Raw genomic sequence first — 16,157 nt, 5'->3', positions numbered from 1 at the left:
CATTTATTTTCTTTCCTTTTCTTTTGGTATCCATAAGCCATCTCACTAAAAAAAATAGACCTTTGCCTATTCTGTAATGTAACTTGCTGCCAAGACCACACTGGAGTTCTGAAGCATGATTTCCATCCTCCCTTAGGCAAAGGAGGCATATGCCGTTACCTAGCTGGTTTGCTGTTCAAATCATGTTGAGTTAGGTCCAATATTAGTTAGGCCCTTGATCATCTGGAAATACTCAACAAAGCATTTGTGGCATATCTGATACCACTTAGTCTGCATTTAGACAGTTTTTTTTTGGTATTTTGGAGTACAAAGTTTGAGTCAATTAGTATAGTTTGGAGAAGGTAAATGTTACTTTGAATTGGCATCCTAGTTGAAAGGTACATATTTCATGTGAATTCATGTTCAGATATTTAGTGCCATGTTCAAATGGTACTGCTATAGCTAGAGAGGATGTACTGCTAGTTAAAAAGTGAAAATGCTTTAGTGGATTGGGAAGATCAATCAATCAAAAGGACAGAAAAACCTACCACTAAACCACTAAACATGGAAAAGACCACATTATCAGCTCACTAGAGATGCAAGTCCAACATCACGTCTAAATTGTACAACTCTCAGAAAAGGCTGCCAGGCTGGATGGAAAATAGATGGATCACCTATTTTACGATCAACAAGTGATGTTTTATCCAAATGGAAAGCAGCAGATGTCATCATTTATCATTCACTATGGTTTTCCTGGGCTTCCATACAGTTGTCCTTTGGGATTCTGGTCTGTTGTTGAGGTGCATGTAGCTTGGATTCCTCCTTAATAGCTATAGTGTGTTCTGCTTTCCACTCAGATGAGCAACATTGACAGAGAGTAGTTGAAATAAATGTTTTAAGGCAACAGACAATTATTCAATAGGCTTTTGAGAACCAAATAGGCTTATTAGTGAAATACTTTAACTTAATATGTGCAGTTTACTTTACACATTTTTTTAATGTTTGTGTTATTGAGATGAAGGACTCCAATGAGGGGGAAATGAGAACATCCGGTAATCTCATGGTTAGATACAATGAATAACACTAATTGCCCACAAAATGTGCCTAAATTCCACTCAAAAAAAATTCTTAATGCAGTAACATGACTTTTATTGCTAAATTTTTGTTTAGCCTTTGAGTGAGTCACATGAGCTGATATTGATATTGCTGACTTTGAAGAAAGAACTCACATCATCCATTAATGCTTAGACTTCCCAAATTTTCAAATTTTAGTATCCGTTCAAGAGGCTCCTCAAATTGTTTTCTGTTAATTTTTACCTAAAAGTCCAGGTACAATAGGTGAAAGGACAACTCACAAACCAATATGTTACTGGTCCTCCAGTTTGCTTTCTGAGTGGGTATTTAATTTTGTTTTATAGAGCTTTGGAAATCCTTCAAGAAATAAGCCTGTCCTCAAGTCACAGGAACAGTTTTAGTGATGCAGCTGTGAAAAGACTGCTTGACCATAATGCTGCTCTCAAATATGCTCTGACTGGCTACTTGTCATCCAACGACATCATCACAGATGGTTTCTATGATCCTGGTCGGGTAAATTTTAATTAAACATCACATTTTACGTAAGATATTCAGCACAGAAACAGACCGTTCGGCCCAACTAGTCCATTCCAGCTGATAAACAACTAATTCAATGAAAAATAGGTACCCTGGGTCCTGTTCTCTGCTTTGACATTAGGTTAGCTGATAGGTAAGCCCAGTAAAAATAGCAAAATTTAAATTAGCATCAGCAACTGCAGCTGCATGTCGGTATCTGAGTTCTCTGGTATCAAATTGGAGAAACATTTTCATCATGATTTTCTGCTATAAAACTGTTGTTGAAGCCATTTAAATATTAATTGTTATAAAGTTGATTCTGCCAACTGGATCATGTTAATATAGATCTTCTATCTTTATTAACATGATCATTGATTACCTGCCCTCTATTTAAGTGGCCTTAAAATCATATACATTCAGTAATCCTGCATGGTTTGCAGAGTGAGCCGTATTGTCAATGATTGTATTTAATGCAAAGATATAGAAAACTGACTTTTTTTATTTATTCATTCATGGGATGTGGGCATTGCTAGCAAGACTGTAGTTACTTTTTTTTCCCAAAAATATACTTTGTTCATAAATTTTGTAGAAGTACATTCCAAAACATTTCAAATTGACTAATACAGAAAGTGCAATAGAATTAAACTTTTCTTCATACAACATATTCCACTCTGAGGTGTCTTAATACAATTACAATACTCTTGATATTTACAGTATATACTCCATGTCAGGTGTACAACCCAAGGGGTTCTGCATAGTTTCCAACCCCTAGGTGTATTATAGCTGAAAGGCCTGAGACAGTGGCCTTTCCCCATTGCGGCTCTGTGGCGGATACCCCAAGCTTTAGTGTATCCCTCAGAACCTAGTTCTCGACCTTGGAATGTATCAGTTTGCAACACTTGATTGTGGACAACTCTTTGCAGTGGAAGACCAACAGGTTTCGAACAGGCCAAAGAGCGTCCTTCACCAAATTGATGGTCCTCCGGCCGCGATTTATGCTTATTTTGGTGTGCATCCCTGATAATAGCACATAGAACTCATGGTCCCAGAAGGAGGTGGACAACAGTTTCCTTCCCCAGCATGGCCACATCGAGGGTAGTATTTATGTATTTATTGCTCATCACCATTTTCACGTGAGAAAATGGTGCTGAGCTTCCTCCTTGAACCAGTGTAGTCTGATTTTTAAAAATTCATTTATGGGATGTGGGCATCGCTGGCTAAGCCAACATTTATTTCCTGTCCCTAATTGCCCTTGAGAAGTGGTGGTGAGCTGCCTACTTGAACTGCTTTAGTCCGTGTGGTGTAGGTACACCCACAGCGCTGTTAGGGAGGCAGTTCCAGGATTTTGACCCAGTGACAGTGATGGAACAGCGATATGGTTCCAAGTCAGGATGGTGAGTGGCTTGGAGGAGAACTTCCAGGTGCTGATGTTCCCATCTGTCTGCCCTTGTCCTTCTAAATGGTAGCAGTCATGGGTTTGGAAGGTGTGTTCTAAGGAGCCTTGGTGAGTTCCTGCAGGGCATCTTGTAGATGGTACACACTGCTGCCACTGTGTGTCAGTAGCAGAGGGACTGAATGTTTGTGGAAGGCGTGCCAATTAAGTGAACTGCTTTTTCCTGGACGGTGTCAAGCCACTTGAATGTTGTTGGAACTGCACTCGTCCAAGCAAGTGGAGAGTATTCCATCACACTCCTGATTTGTGCCTTGTAGATGGGTGGACAGGCTTTGGGGAGTCAGGAGGTGAATTACTCATCACAGAATTCCTAGCCTCTCACCTGCTCTTGTAGCCACAGTATTTATATGGCTAGTCCAGTTCAGTTTCTGGTCAATGGTAACCCCCAGGATGTTGATAGTGGGGGATTTCAGTGATGGTAATGCCATTGAATGTCAAGGGGCAATGGTTAGATTCTTCATTGTGGAGATGGTCATTGCCTGGCACTTGTGTGGTGCAAGTGTTATTTGCCACTTGTCAGCCCAAGCCTGGATATTAGAGTCATAGAGTTCTAGAGCCATAGACTTTTACAGCACGGAAAGAGGCTCTTCGGCTCATCGTGTCCGTGCCGGTCATCAAGCCCAAATCTACTCTAATCCCATTTTACAGCACTTGGTCCCTAGCCTTGTATGCTATGGTGTTTCAAGTATTCATCTAAATACTTATTAAATTATGTGAGGGTTCTGCCTCCACCACCCTTTCAGGCAGTGAGTTCCAGATACCCCTACTCTCTGGGTGAAAAAAATTGTTCCTCAAGTCCCCTCTAAACCTACAGTCCTTTACCTTAAACCTATGCCCCCTGGTTATTGACCTCTTCACTAAGGGGAAAGGTTTCTTCCTATCAACCCTACCTGTATACCTCAATCAGGTCCCCCTCAGCCTTCTCTGCTCTAAGGAAAACAATCCCAGCCTATATAGTCTCTCTTCATAGCTGAAACCTCTCAGCCCAGGCAACATCCTGGTGAATCTCCTCTACATCCTCTCCAGTGCAATCACATTCTTCCTACAGTATGGCGACCAGACTGCAGACAGTAGCCCAGATGTGGCCTAACTAACATTTTATACTGCTCTATCATAACCTCCCTGCTCCTGTATTCAATGCCTCGACTAATAAGGGCAAGTATCCCATATGCCTTCTTAACCACCTTATCTACCTGTCCTGCTGCCTTCTATGATCTATGGACATGCAAACCAAGGTCCCTTGATCTTCTGTACTTTCTAGGGCCCCACCATTCATTGTGTACTCCCTTACCTTGTTAATCCTCCCAAAATGCATCACCTCATACTTTTCAGGATTAAATTCCATTTGCCACTGTTCTGCCCATCTGACCAGCCCATCTATATCATGCTGTAGTCTAAGGCTTTCCTCCTCGCTATTTATTACACCACTACTTTTCATGTATCCTGCGAACTTACTGACCATACTGCCTACATTCATTTCTAAATCATTAATGTACACCACAAACAGCAAGGGACCCTGCATCGAACCCCCACGGTATGCTACTGGACACAGGCTTCCAGTCAGAAAACCAACCTTTGACCATCACCTTCTATCTCCTGCCACTAAGCCAATTTTGGATCCAATTCACCAAATTGCCCTGGATCCCGTGGACTCTTACCTTCTTGAGCAGTCTCCTATGGGAGGCCTTGTCAAAAGCCTTACTGAAGTCCATGTGGACTACATCAACTGCACTACCCTTATCTACACACCTAGTCACCTCCTTGAAAAGTTCAGTGAAATTTGTTAGACATGATCTCCCCGGACAAAGCCCATGCTGACTATCCTTGATTAATCCTTGCCTCTCCAAGTGGAGATTAATTCTGGCCCTCAGAATTTTTTCCAAAAGTTTCCCTACCACTGATGTTAGACTCACTGGCCTGTAGTTCCTTGGTTAATCCCTATCACCTTTCTTGAATAATGGTACCACATTATCTGTCCTCCAGTCTCCTGGCACCTCTCCTGTGGCCAGAGAGGATTTGAAAATTAATGTCAGGGCCTCTGCAATCTCCTCCCTTGCATCCCACAGCAGCCTGGGATACATTTCATCTGGGCCTGGGGATTTATCCACTAAAACCACTAATACATCCTCCCTGCCAATACTAATTTGTTCAAATGTATCACAGTCCCCTTCTCTGATTTCTATACCTACATTGTCCTTCTCTATAGTGAATACAAATGCAAGGTACTCAGTTAAAACTATGTCTTCCGATTCCTCACACAGATTGCCACTTTGGTCCCTGATGGGCCCTACTCTTTCTCTGGCTATCCTCTTGCCCTAATCTACTTAAAAAACGCCTTTGGATTTTCCTTTGTTTTACCCGCCAGTGTTTTTTCATGCCCCATCTTCGCTCTCCTAATCTCATTTTTAAGTAACCCCCTGCACTTTGTATACTCCTCTAGGGCTTCTGCTGTTTTGAGCCTACCATAAGCTTCCCTTTCTTTCCTTATCCAATCCTGTACATTCTTTGACATCCAGAGTTCTCTGGACTTGTTGGTGCCACCCTCACTTTACAGGAACATGTTGGCCTGCACTCTCACTATTTCCTTTTTAAATGACTCCCACTGCCCTGATGTAGATTTTCCTACAAGTAGCTGCTCCCAGTCCACTTTGGCCAGATCCTGTCTTATCACATTAAAATTGGCCTTCCCCCAATTCAGAACCTTTATTTCCAGTCCATCTTTGTCCTTTTCCATAACTACCTTAAATCTTACTATCACCAAAGTGCTCCCCCACTGACATTTCTACCATTTGCCTGGCTTCATTCCCTAAAATTAGATCCTGCACCGCCCCCTCTCTTGTAGGACTTTCTACGTGCTGGCTTAAAAAGCTCTCCTGGGATAATTTAAAGAATTCCACCCCCCTCTAAGCCTTTCACACTTTGTGTATCCCAGTTAATATTGAGGAAGTTCAAGCCCCCTACAATTATTACCCTATTATTTTTACACTTTTCTCTGAGAGTTGACTTCATATCTGCCCTCCTATCCCTCCCTGACTGTTTGGGGATCTATAGTACACTCCTAGCAATGTGATTGCCCCTTTTTTGTTATTAAGTTCTACCCATATGGCCTCATTTGAGGAACCTTCTAAGATATCATCCCTCCTTATTGCAGTAATTGACTCCTTGATCAATATTACTACCCCATCTCCTCCTTTACAAACCCCACCCCTCCTTCATTGTCTCGCCTGAAGATTCTATATCCCGGATTGAGCTGCCATTCCTGCCCCTCCTTCTACCATCCGTAATAGCGGTGATATATCCCCATGTGTTAATCAACACCCTCAACGCATCTGCCTTACTCGCAAGACTCCTTGTTATGGCAGGCAGATAGTAAATGCCAAGCTGCCAAAATCCCAGAGGGAAACTTGAAGCAGCTGCCACAACTATTTGCAATTTGTACTTATTTTGAGAATGTGAACTCTGAATTCAGTAAAAAGAAGACCACCAAGTCTTATAGGTTTCTTAGAAAACTAAATTAAACTTTATTAATGGAAGAAATGATTTTAAACACATATATAGGTCTACAAATTACTACTATGATAACTTCTAAATGCCCGAATTAATCTAAACTCCAGTTACACCTCTGTTACGGCAACAGTGAGACACATAGATTTTAGAAGACCCAGGCAAAGTAACAAACAATATCCTGAACAGCCAAAATCAAAGTGAGTTTTTCTCAGCTTCAGTTCCTTATAGACAGCAGCTTGAGTCTTTTCACACTTGAGTAAGTTCTTAGAATTCTTAACCTTACACAGAACCTTCACTCCTTTATACATATTTTCCCCTTTGAATGCAAATTCCCATTGTTTCACTGTCTTTGGACTTTACCTCTCTAATAATTAAATTTATCATAGTGCCAATTTTACCAGTAACCTTTGGGAAAAATAAACACACTGTTTCTTAACTTCTGGTTTAGTGTAACATTTCAGCCCCTCTTTTAAATTCAAGCTAGTCTAGTTTATTTAAAAATGCAAATGTTCCCTTTACACCTTATGGCAGAATATTGCCGTCAGCAGTGGGGGCAGGCCTGACACTGCGATGTGTAAAATGTTGGACGTGCATCCTGATTTCATCGCGCCTCATTTCGATATTTCGTTTGGCCTATTAAGGCCATTAAAGAAGCCATTAAAGTTGTTAACAACGCTGCCTGTCCAACCTTAAGGTTGGCGAGCAGGCGAAGAGCCCAAGCGGCCATCGCATTTTTCAGGAAACCTCATCCACGGGTAGGATGAGGTTTCCTAAAGTTTGTATAAAATAAATAAATATTTTTTTTTCACTTCACTAACATACCCCCACTCATGTGACACTGTGACATGAGGGGACATGTTTAATTTTTTTTTTATGTTATTATTTAAAAATTTATAATTTAAAAATTATTTTTTAAAATGGGCGATGCATGAAAGAGCGCAGGCCCTGACCCCCCCCACCCCCCCCCCCCCCCCCCACCCCCCCCCCCCCACAGGTAGTGCTGAGCGCTACTGGCCACGCATTATGCTGGGCAGGCCTTAATTGGTCCGCCCATGTAAAAGTGTGGTGCGCAGCCGACTGGGGGTGGCAATCGGCTCCACTTCCACCCCCACTCCCTCCCAGCCTGCCTGACATAGGTAAGATTGTACCCTAAACTTCCTCCAACTTACTCAACATTTGAAATCTAACTTATCTTCAGATACATCAAAGCCTTCAGACCAGCGGCCTTTAATTCAATTAAATCCTATACACACACAGACATAGACACAGCCCCCAATATTACTCTACAATAAATCCCAATAACATTATAAAAATTATTATATCTTCTTGACACTCCGTGCATTAAAATAAATGCCATCCAGCTTTGCTATGCTCCCTTATGCCTTAACGTGACCATATATGCTCTGCCTTCCGTACTGACTTGGTTTTTCTGCTATACTTGTCTGTGCATCACCCCCTCCATACCTCCACCCTGTATCCCATCCTCCTGCCAAATTAGTTTAAACCCCCACCAACAAAAAGAGCAAACCGCACCCCCCCCCGCAACCCCCCACAAGGATGTTGGTCCTGTTCCGGTTCAGGTGCAACCCATTGGACTTGTACAGCTCTCACCTTCCCCAAAAACAGACCCAGTGATCCAGGAATCTAAAGCCCTCCCTACTGCATCAACTCTTCAGCCACACATTCATCTGCTCCATCCACCTATTCCTATACTCACTAACACATGACACTGTGAGTAATCAAGAGATTACAACCTTTGAGGTCCTGCTTTTCAATCTGCTACCTAGCTCCCTAAATTCTTGTTGCAGGATTTCATCCCTCTTTCTACCTATGTCGTTGGTACCAATGTGAACCACAATCTCTGAATGTTTGCCCCTGCCCTTCAGAATGCCCTGCAGTCATTCAGTGACATCCTTGATCCAGGCCCCAGGGAGGCAACACACCATCCTCGAGTCACATCTACGGCTGCAGGAGGTTTAGGGGGGGATGTGAGGAAATACTTTTTTACCCAGAGGGTGGTGACAGTCTGGAATGCGCTGCCTGGGAGGGTGGTGGAGGCGGGTTGCCTCACATCCTTTAAGAAGTACCTGGCTCCAACGAAAATAACTCAAGTCTATCCAACCTCTCTTCATAACTTAAATGTTTTATCCCAGGCAACATCCTGGTGAATCTCTTCTGCAGCTGTCTGTACCCATCACAATTGAGTCTCCCACCACTATTGCTCTTCCTCTCTTTCTGCTCCCCTGTTGTGCAGTTGGGCTCTTCGCAGAGGAACCGTCCAATGCAGAAAAACTGTTCTTCACAGAATCACACAGTGCAGAAGAGGCCCTTCAGCCCATCGAGTCTGCACCGACACGTGAGAAACACCTGACCTACCTACCTAATCCCATTTACCAGCACTTGGCTCATAGCCTTGAATGTTGTGATGTGCCAAGTGCTCATCCAGGTACTTCTGAAAAGATGTGAGGCAACCTGCCTCCACCACCCTCCCAGGCAGCACATTCCAGACCATCACCGCCCTCTGGGTAAAAAAGTGTTTCCTCACATCCCCCTAAACCTCCTGCCCCTCACCTTAAACTCATGTCCCCTCGTGACTGACCTTTCAACTAAGGGGAACAGTTGCTCCCTATTCATCCTGTCCATGTCCCTCATAATCTTGTACACCTCGATCAGGTCGCCCCTCAGTCTTCTCTGCTTCAACGAAAATAACCCAAGTCTATCCAAACTTTATTCATAACTTAAATGTTTCATCCCAGAATCTCCTCTGCACCCCCTCCAGTGCAATCACATCCTTCCTATAATATGGCGATCAGAACTGCACACAGTACTCCAGCTGTGGCCTCACCAAGGTTCTATACAACTCCAACATGACCTTCCTACTTTTGTAATCTATGCCTCGATTAATAAAGGCAAGTATCCCATATGCCTTTTTCACCACCCCACTAACTTGCCCCTCCGCCTTCAAAGATCTATGGACACACACACCAAGGTCTCTTTGTTCTTCAGAACTTCCTAGTGTTATGCTGTTCATTGAATACTTCCTTGTCAAATTACTCCTCGAGTGAGATACACTTTGGGGCTTTCTTGACTACCTGCCTGCCTCCCTTCTTCTGACTGGTGGTCACCCATTCCTTCTCTGACTGCACTTCCTTAAGCTGCAGGGTGACCACGTCTAAAAATGGGCTATCCACGTACCTCTCAGCCTCCCAGATGCACTGCTGTGTCTCCAGCCAACACACAAGCTCCAATACCTGCTGCTCAAACTGGTCAAACCAGTGGTGCTTTCAGCAGATGTGGTCATCCAGACTGCCAGGAGCATTTAAGACTTCGCACATACTGCAGGCCATGCAACACAAGGAACAGAGCTCCCCAGCCATACCTTTAGTTAAAATACTCTTACCCTAAATTTAAGCCAAGTAGAAAATTATTTAAGTTTCTTTCTTTTTTTAAAAAAAAGCTAGAACTCTTACATTTCCTTAATGTACCTTTAAAGTGGAGAAAAACAACATACCCACTGCCTATTGATCAGCTCTCTGCTTTGCGCTGATGTCACTTTCGTCAGTCTCTCCGAATTCTGACAGGGTTCCCATTGTGGGTTAACTGCTGCTCCAACTGGTTCGATCTGGGCCTCGACCCTCAAGCATTTTTGAGAAGCTCCGCTGGCACTGTTCACCCTCAAATTCGCTCTGCTCCGCTCCACTGCCGCTGCTGCTCTGACTGGCTCGATCTGGGCCCCAACCCTCAGGCTTTTATTGAGAAGCTCTGCTGGCACTGTTCACCCTCGGGTTCGCTCCAATCTGCTCCCATTGCTGCTCCGACTGGCTCGATCTGGGCCTAGATCCTCAGGCTTTTTTTGAGAAGCTCCATTGGCACCGTTCACCCCCAGGTTCACTCCAGTCCTGCTGCTGCTCCGACTGGCTCATTCAGGTCTTGGGTCATTTTGACATGGACTGCTTCAGTATCTGAGGAGTTGCAAATGTGATGAACATTGTGCAATCATCAGCGAACATCCCCACTTCTGACCTTATGATGGAAGGAAGGTCATTGATGAAGCAGCTGAAGATGGTTGGGCCCAGGACACTACCCTGGGGAACTCCTGCAGTGATGTCCTGGAACTGAGATGACTGACCTCCAACCACCACAACCATCTTCCTTTGTGCTAGGTATGACTCCAACCAGCAGAGAGTTTTCCCCCTCATTTCCATTGACTCCAGTTTTGCTAGGATTCCTTGATGCCATTCTCAGTCAAATGCTGCCTTGAAGTCAAGGGCAGTCACTCTTACCTCACCTCCGGTTGAACACTGAGCGCTCTTTTGCTGACGTTTCAACCAAGGCTGTAATGAGGTTGGGAGCTAAAAGACCCAGTGGAACCCAAACTGAGCATCAGTAAGCAGGATATTGTTAAGTAAGTGCCACTTGATAGCACTGTTGATGGTCCCTTCCATCACCTTACTGATGATCAAGAGTAGACTGATGGGGCAGTAATTGTCCGTGTTGGATTTGTCCTGCTTTTTCTGTATAGGAAATACCTGGGCACTTTTCCATATTGCCGGGTATATGCCAGTGCTGTAGCTGTACTGGAATAGCTTGATAAGGGGCACAGCAAGTTCTGGAGCAAGCATCAGTACAATTGCCGGAATATTGTCAGGGCCCATGGCCTTTACAGTATCCAGTGCCTTCAGTTATTTCTTGATAAGCACATGGAGTGAATTTAATTAGCTGAAAATTGTCATCTGTGATGTTGGGGACCTCTGGATGAGGCCAAGGTGGATCATCCATTGGGTATATCTGGCTGAAGATTGTTGCTAATGCTTCAGCCTTACTTTTTGCACTTATGTGCTAGGCTCCACCATCATTGAGAATGGGGTTATTTGTGGAGCCTCCTCCTCCAGTGAATTGTTTAATTGTCCACCACCATTCACGACTGGATGTGGCAGGGCTGCAGAGCCTAGATCTGATCCATTGGTTGTAGATTCGCTTAGCTCTAATACTTGCTGCATATGCTGTTTGGCACGCAAGTAGTCCTGTGTTGTAGCTTCACCAAGTTGACACCTCATTCTTAGGAATGCTTAGTACTGCTCCTCATATGACCTCCTGTACTCTACATTGAACCAGGGTTGATCCCCTGGCTTGGTGGTAATGGTAGAGTTGGAGATATGCTAGGCCACGAGGTGACAGATTGTGGTTGAATACAATTCTGCTCTGCTGTTGGCCCACAGCACCTCATGTTTGCCCAGTTTAGAGTTGCTAGATCTGTTCAAAAGCTATCCCATTTAGCATGGTGATAATACCACACAACACAATGGAGGGTATCCTCAAGGTGAAGACGGGTCTTTGTTTCCACAAGACTTGTGTGGTGATCACTCCTGCTGATACTGTCATGGACAGATGCATCTGCAGCAGGCAGGTTGGTGAGGATGAGGTCAAGTATGTTTTTCCCTCTTGTTGGTTCTCTTATCACCTGCCGCAGATCCAGTCTAGCAGCTATGTCCTTTAGAACCCTGCCAGCTCGGTTTATGGTGGTGCTACCAAGCCACTCATGGTGGGGGACATTGAAGTCCCCCACCCAGAGGACATTCTGCCCTCTTGCCACCCTCAGTGCTTCCTCAAAGTGGTGTTCAACATGGAGGAGTACTGAGTCGTCAGCTGAAGCTTGTTGGGGGGCGTGGGGGGTGCGCGGTCTGTGGTACTCAGCAGGACGTTTCCTTGCCCATGTTTCAGCTGATGCCATGAGACTTCATAGGGTCTAGAGTCGATGTTAAGGCCTCCCAGGGCAACACCCTCCTGATTTATACCACTGTCCCGCCACCTCTGCTGTGTCTGTCCTGTTAATGGGACAGGAGATACCCAGGGATGATGATGGTGGTGTCTGGGACATTGTCTGTAATGTATGATTCCTTACAGGCGAGTGGTGAAGGTACTCCCACAGTACTGTTAGATAGCGTGTGTCAGGAGTTTGAACCAGCAGTAATGGAGGAACAGCAATATATTTCCAAGCCATAATATAGCATGTGACTTGGAGGGGTACTTGGGGTTATGGTGCTCCCATGCATCTGCTGCCCCATGTCTCTCCAGGTGACAGAGACAAGTTTGGGATGTGCTGTTGAAGAAACCTTAATAAGTTGCTACAGTACATGTGGAACTGGCACATAATGCAACCATGCTGCACCAGTCTTGGAAGGAGTGAATGTTTAAGGTAATGGATGGGGTACCAATTAAGTGGGCTGTTTTATCTTATGTGGTGTTGTGCTACTTGAGTGCTATTGGAGCTGAACACATATAGGCAAAAGGAGAATATTCCATCATACTCCTGACTTGTTCATTATAGATGGTGAAAAGACTTTGGGGACTCAGAAGGTAAGTCTTTGCCATAGGATACCTAGGCTGGGACTTTTTGGTTTCACACACCACTGGGATCTTCCAGTCCCACCAAAGGTCAATGGACTTTTGGCTGGCTCGTCACATTCCCTGTGACGGGTGCCACCATGGCGGGACCAGAAAATCCCAGCTGTAGTCTCTGACCTGTTCTTGTAGTCACAGTGGCTGGTCCAGTTAAGTTTCTGGCCAGTGGCAACACTAAGGGTATTGATGAAGGGGGAATTTGACAATGGTAATACCATTGAATGTCAAATAGAGGTGGCTAGACTCTCTCTTGTTGAAGATGGTCATTGTACAGAATTTATAGGGTTACCACATCCCTGGCATCAGTAACTGCCCTTAAGACTGACCTCCTAGGTATAAATGTCACACCCTAAATATGCCTATAGTTATTCAGGAAGATGGTCACTGAGTTGTGCCATCTCATATGACCAGAGTTAGAGCATTGCCCTGCCTGTTGTTCTTACCGTGACCGCAGCCCTGAATATTTATGCTATGGGTCATTTTAATATTGGGTGATCATGACATTGAGCCATTATCTATGCAGCAATGAATTCAAAGCATCAAAGAACCTCTGCTAGAGCACACTCAGTGTATATGCTTTAGAAGAATGAGAGTTTATATCATTAAAACACGTAAAATTCTTAAGAGGCTTGACAGGACAGATCCTGGGAGGTGTTTCCCTTTCTGGGGATTCTAGAACTAGGGGTCACAGTCTCAGAATTAGGGATAGGCCATTTAGGAATTAGAAAAGCAAATGGTGTGTTAGCCTTTATTACAAAGGGATTGCGGTATAAGACTAAGGAAGTTTTAATGCAGTTGTATAGGGCTTTGGTAAGACTACACCTGGAGTATTACAAATATCATGACATGCAAAGCTTTTTTGAAGCCATCAGGGCCATCTATAGACCAAGATCAAATAGATAAAATTCCCTTCCCTCACAGGATGTTGCTTCTCTTCTTAAGGATGACAATATTACCTGTCGTTGCTGGAAAGAACATTTTCAAAAATTCCAGATCTTTGTTGTCATATACTTACTATTGTAGTTTGTGGAAGGTTAGGCTGATGCAGCTGATCCAGAGGTGGCTGCCAATGTATGGGAAGTGCTCAACATATTCCAGAGCCTCTCCTTCACTTCCCATACCTTGGCAGCCACCCCTCTCAAAAGGCCACTATTGATGTGAAACCCAAATACTTCCAACTACACCTACTGATTCTCCTTAATCCGCCCTGCTCGTTACATCCTCAAAGAACTCCAAAAATTTGTCAAACACGATTTCTCTTTTACAAAACAATGTTGACTCGACTTGACCACATTGTATTATGATTTTCTAACTGTCATGTCATTAACTCTTTAATAATTGATTTTAGTATTTTTCCAAAGTCAGGTGTTAGACTAACTAACTTATTGTTTCCTGCTTTCTATATCCCTCATTTCTTGAATAGTGGTGTTACATTGGCGGTTTCTCGATCGCTGAGACTTTTCCAGAATCTAGGGAATTTTGGAAGACTACAACCAAGCATCTACTGTCTCTGCAGCCACTTCCTTTAATACCCTAGGATGCAAGCCATCAGATTTCAGGGACTCATTATTCCTTAGTTACAGAATCACAGAATTGTTGCAGTGCAGAAGGGCAGCCTATTAGTTTTCATGGCATAGAATTTTCCGGCTGACGTGCGGATGGAGTAGCCTGTGCCGACAGCGCGCACCATCGCGATATTTCGGTGGGCAGGCGCGACAGTTTGTCCGCCATTAATTGAAGGGCTCGTTAAGCCCCTTAACTTGCCAATTGTGTACGATTTTGAGGGGCCCGTGCAAACTTTGTGTCAGCGCACAGGCCCAACGGGAAGGCGGGTAGGAGATTATTTAAGAAAACTTTTGCAATGTTGGGATATGTGGACTCAGAGGGATTGTTCATGTTTTTCACGAAGTTATAATTGATGAAAGTGTTTAAAACATACCTGTGTGATTGTTAGTAGTTCTCATCGATGTCCAAGAGGTTTTTGTGTAAGGTGAAAGCATTCTGCAGACAGCATTCTTTTTCAGCTTTGCAGCTTTCCGGAGGCCTCCATTTAGCCTGGGGCTATCGGTTCTGACCTCTCCAGTGGAGGCAGCACCCCTGAGGAGGAAGGGAGGGATAGAATAAGGAGGAGGCCAGGACTGGACAATCAGCCTCCAGGGGAGTCACCTTTGGGAGGCCAGGTGCAGGCACAAGGGGCGCAGGGCCAAGAGGTTGTCCCAGGTGGAAGGGGCCGCAGAAGAATGCCATTATCCTGCTGCCAGGGTATACAGGCGGCGAAGCAGCTACCTCAATATGACTGAGGTGCAGTGCCGAAGGAGGCTCCGACTCTCAAGGGAGACAGTCAAACTATATCTGTCTGATGATTGGCCCTGAGACCTCCCCTAACTGTGTGAAAGGACACCCCATGCCAGCAGCTTTGAAGCTCACAGTTGCCCTCCACTTCTATGCCTCTGGCTCCTTCCAGGGCTCGGTGGGTTATCTTTGCGATGTCTCCCAATCAGCTGTCCACACTTGTGTCAAGCAGGTTACAGACGCTCTGTTCAGACGGGTACCCACCTTTATCCACTTCTGCTGCGACCACTCAAGTCAGGTTCAGCGAACCAGAGGCTTCGCAGCCATTGCTGGATTCCCCTGCGTCCAGAGTGCTATAGACTGCATACATATGGCCGTCAAGGCGCCAGCAGGTGAGCCCGGTGCCTTTGTCAACAGGAAGGGCTTCCACTCCATAAACATGCAGATAGTGTGTGATCACAGGATTTTACAAGTCTGCGCAAGGTTCCCAGGCAACTCCCACAATGCCTACATCCTCAGACACTCTCAGGTGCCAGGGCTCTTCAGTGCTCCGGCTCGGCTAGATGGTTGGCTGCTGGGTGACAAGGGCTATCCCCTGCGAAGGTGGTTCATGACACCAGTACGCCGTCCAAGAACAGAAGCTGAGCATCGGTACAATAGGAGCCAGGGCATCACAAGGGCTGTGGTGGAGAGAGCCATCGGTCTTCTCAAATGCACTTCCGTTGTCTGGACCGCTCAGGGGGCACACTCCAGTACCCCTCAGATCACATCTCTCTAATCATGGTAGTCTGCTGCGCCCTGCACAATCTTGTGCTGGAAAGGGGGATGCAATTGACGACGAAGACCTTGATGCCCTGGATGAGGCTGCACATGATGAATCTAGCAGTGCCTCAGAGGATGAGGAAGCACAGGGTGATGATGAGGGCCACAACGA

At 44.8% G+C, this 16,157-nt stretch overlaps 1 protein-coding gene across 5 annotated transcripts in view; it reads left to right on the top strand.

Annotated features, from left to right (window-relative positions):
* armc3 (armadillo repeat containing 3) overlaps positions 1-16,157 on the top strand; it is a 303,392-nt gene that overhangs the window by 242,186 nt on the left and 45,049 nt on the right. For all 5 annotated transcript variants that reach the window (XM_041184977.1, XM_041184973.1, XM_041184975.1 and 2 more), the window contains one exon: positions 1,398-1,566. In XM_041184977.1, coding sequence (XP_041040911.1) covers positions 1,398-1,566 — 169 coding nt within the window. The remainder of the gene's footprint in view (positions 1-1,397; positions 1,567-16,157) is intronic.

This window comes from Carcharodon carcharias, chromosome 3 (assembly GCF_017639515.1).
Source record: "Carcharodon carcharias isolate sCarCar2 chromosome 3, sCarCar2.pri, whole genome shotgun sequence".
NCBI classification, from domain to species: Eukaryota; Metazoa; Chordata; class Chondrichthyes; order Lamniformes; family Lamnidae; genus Carcharodon; species Carcharodon carcharias.
Note: the sequence above shows the minus strand (reverse complement) of the source record. Positions and strands in the feature narration are given on the sequence as shown.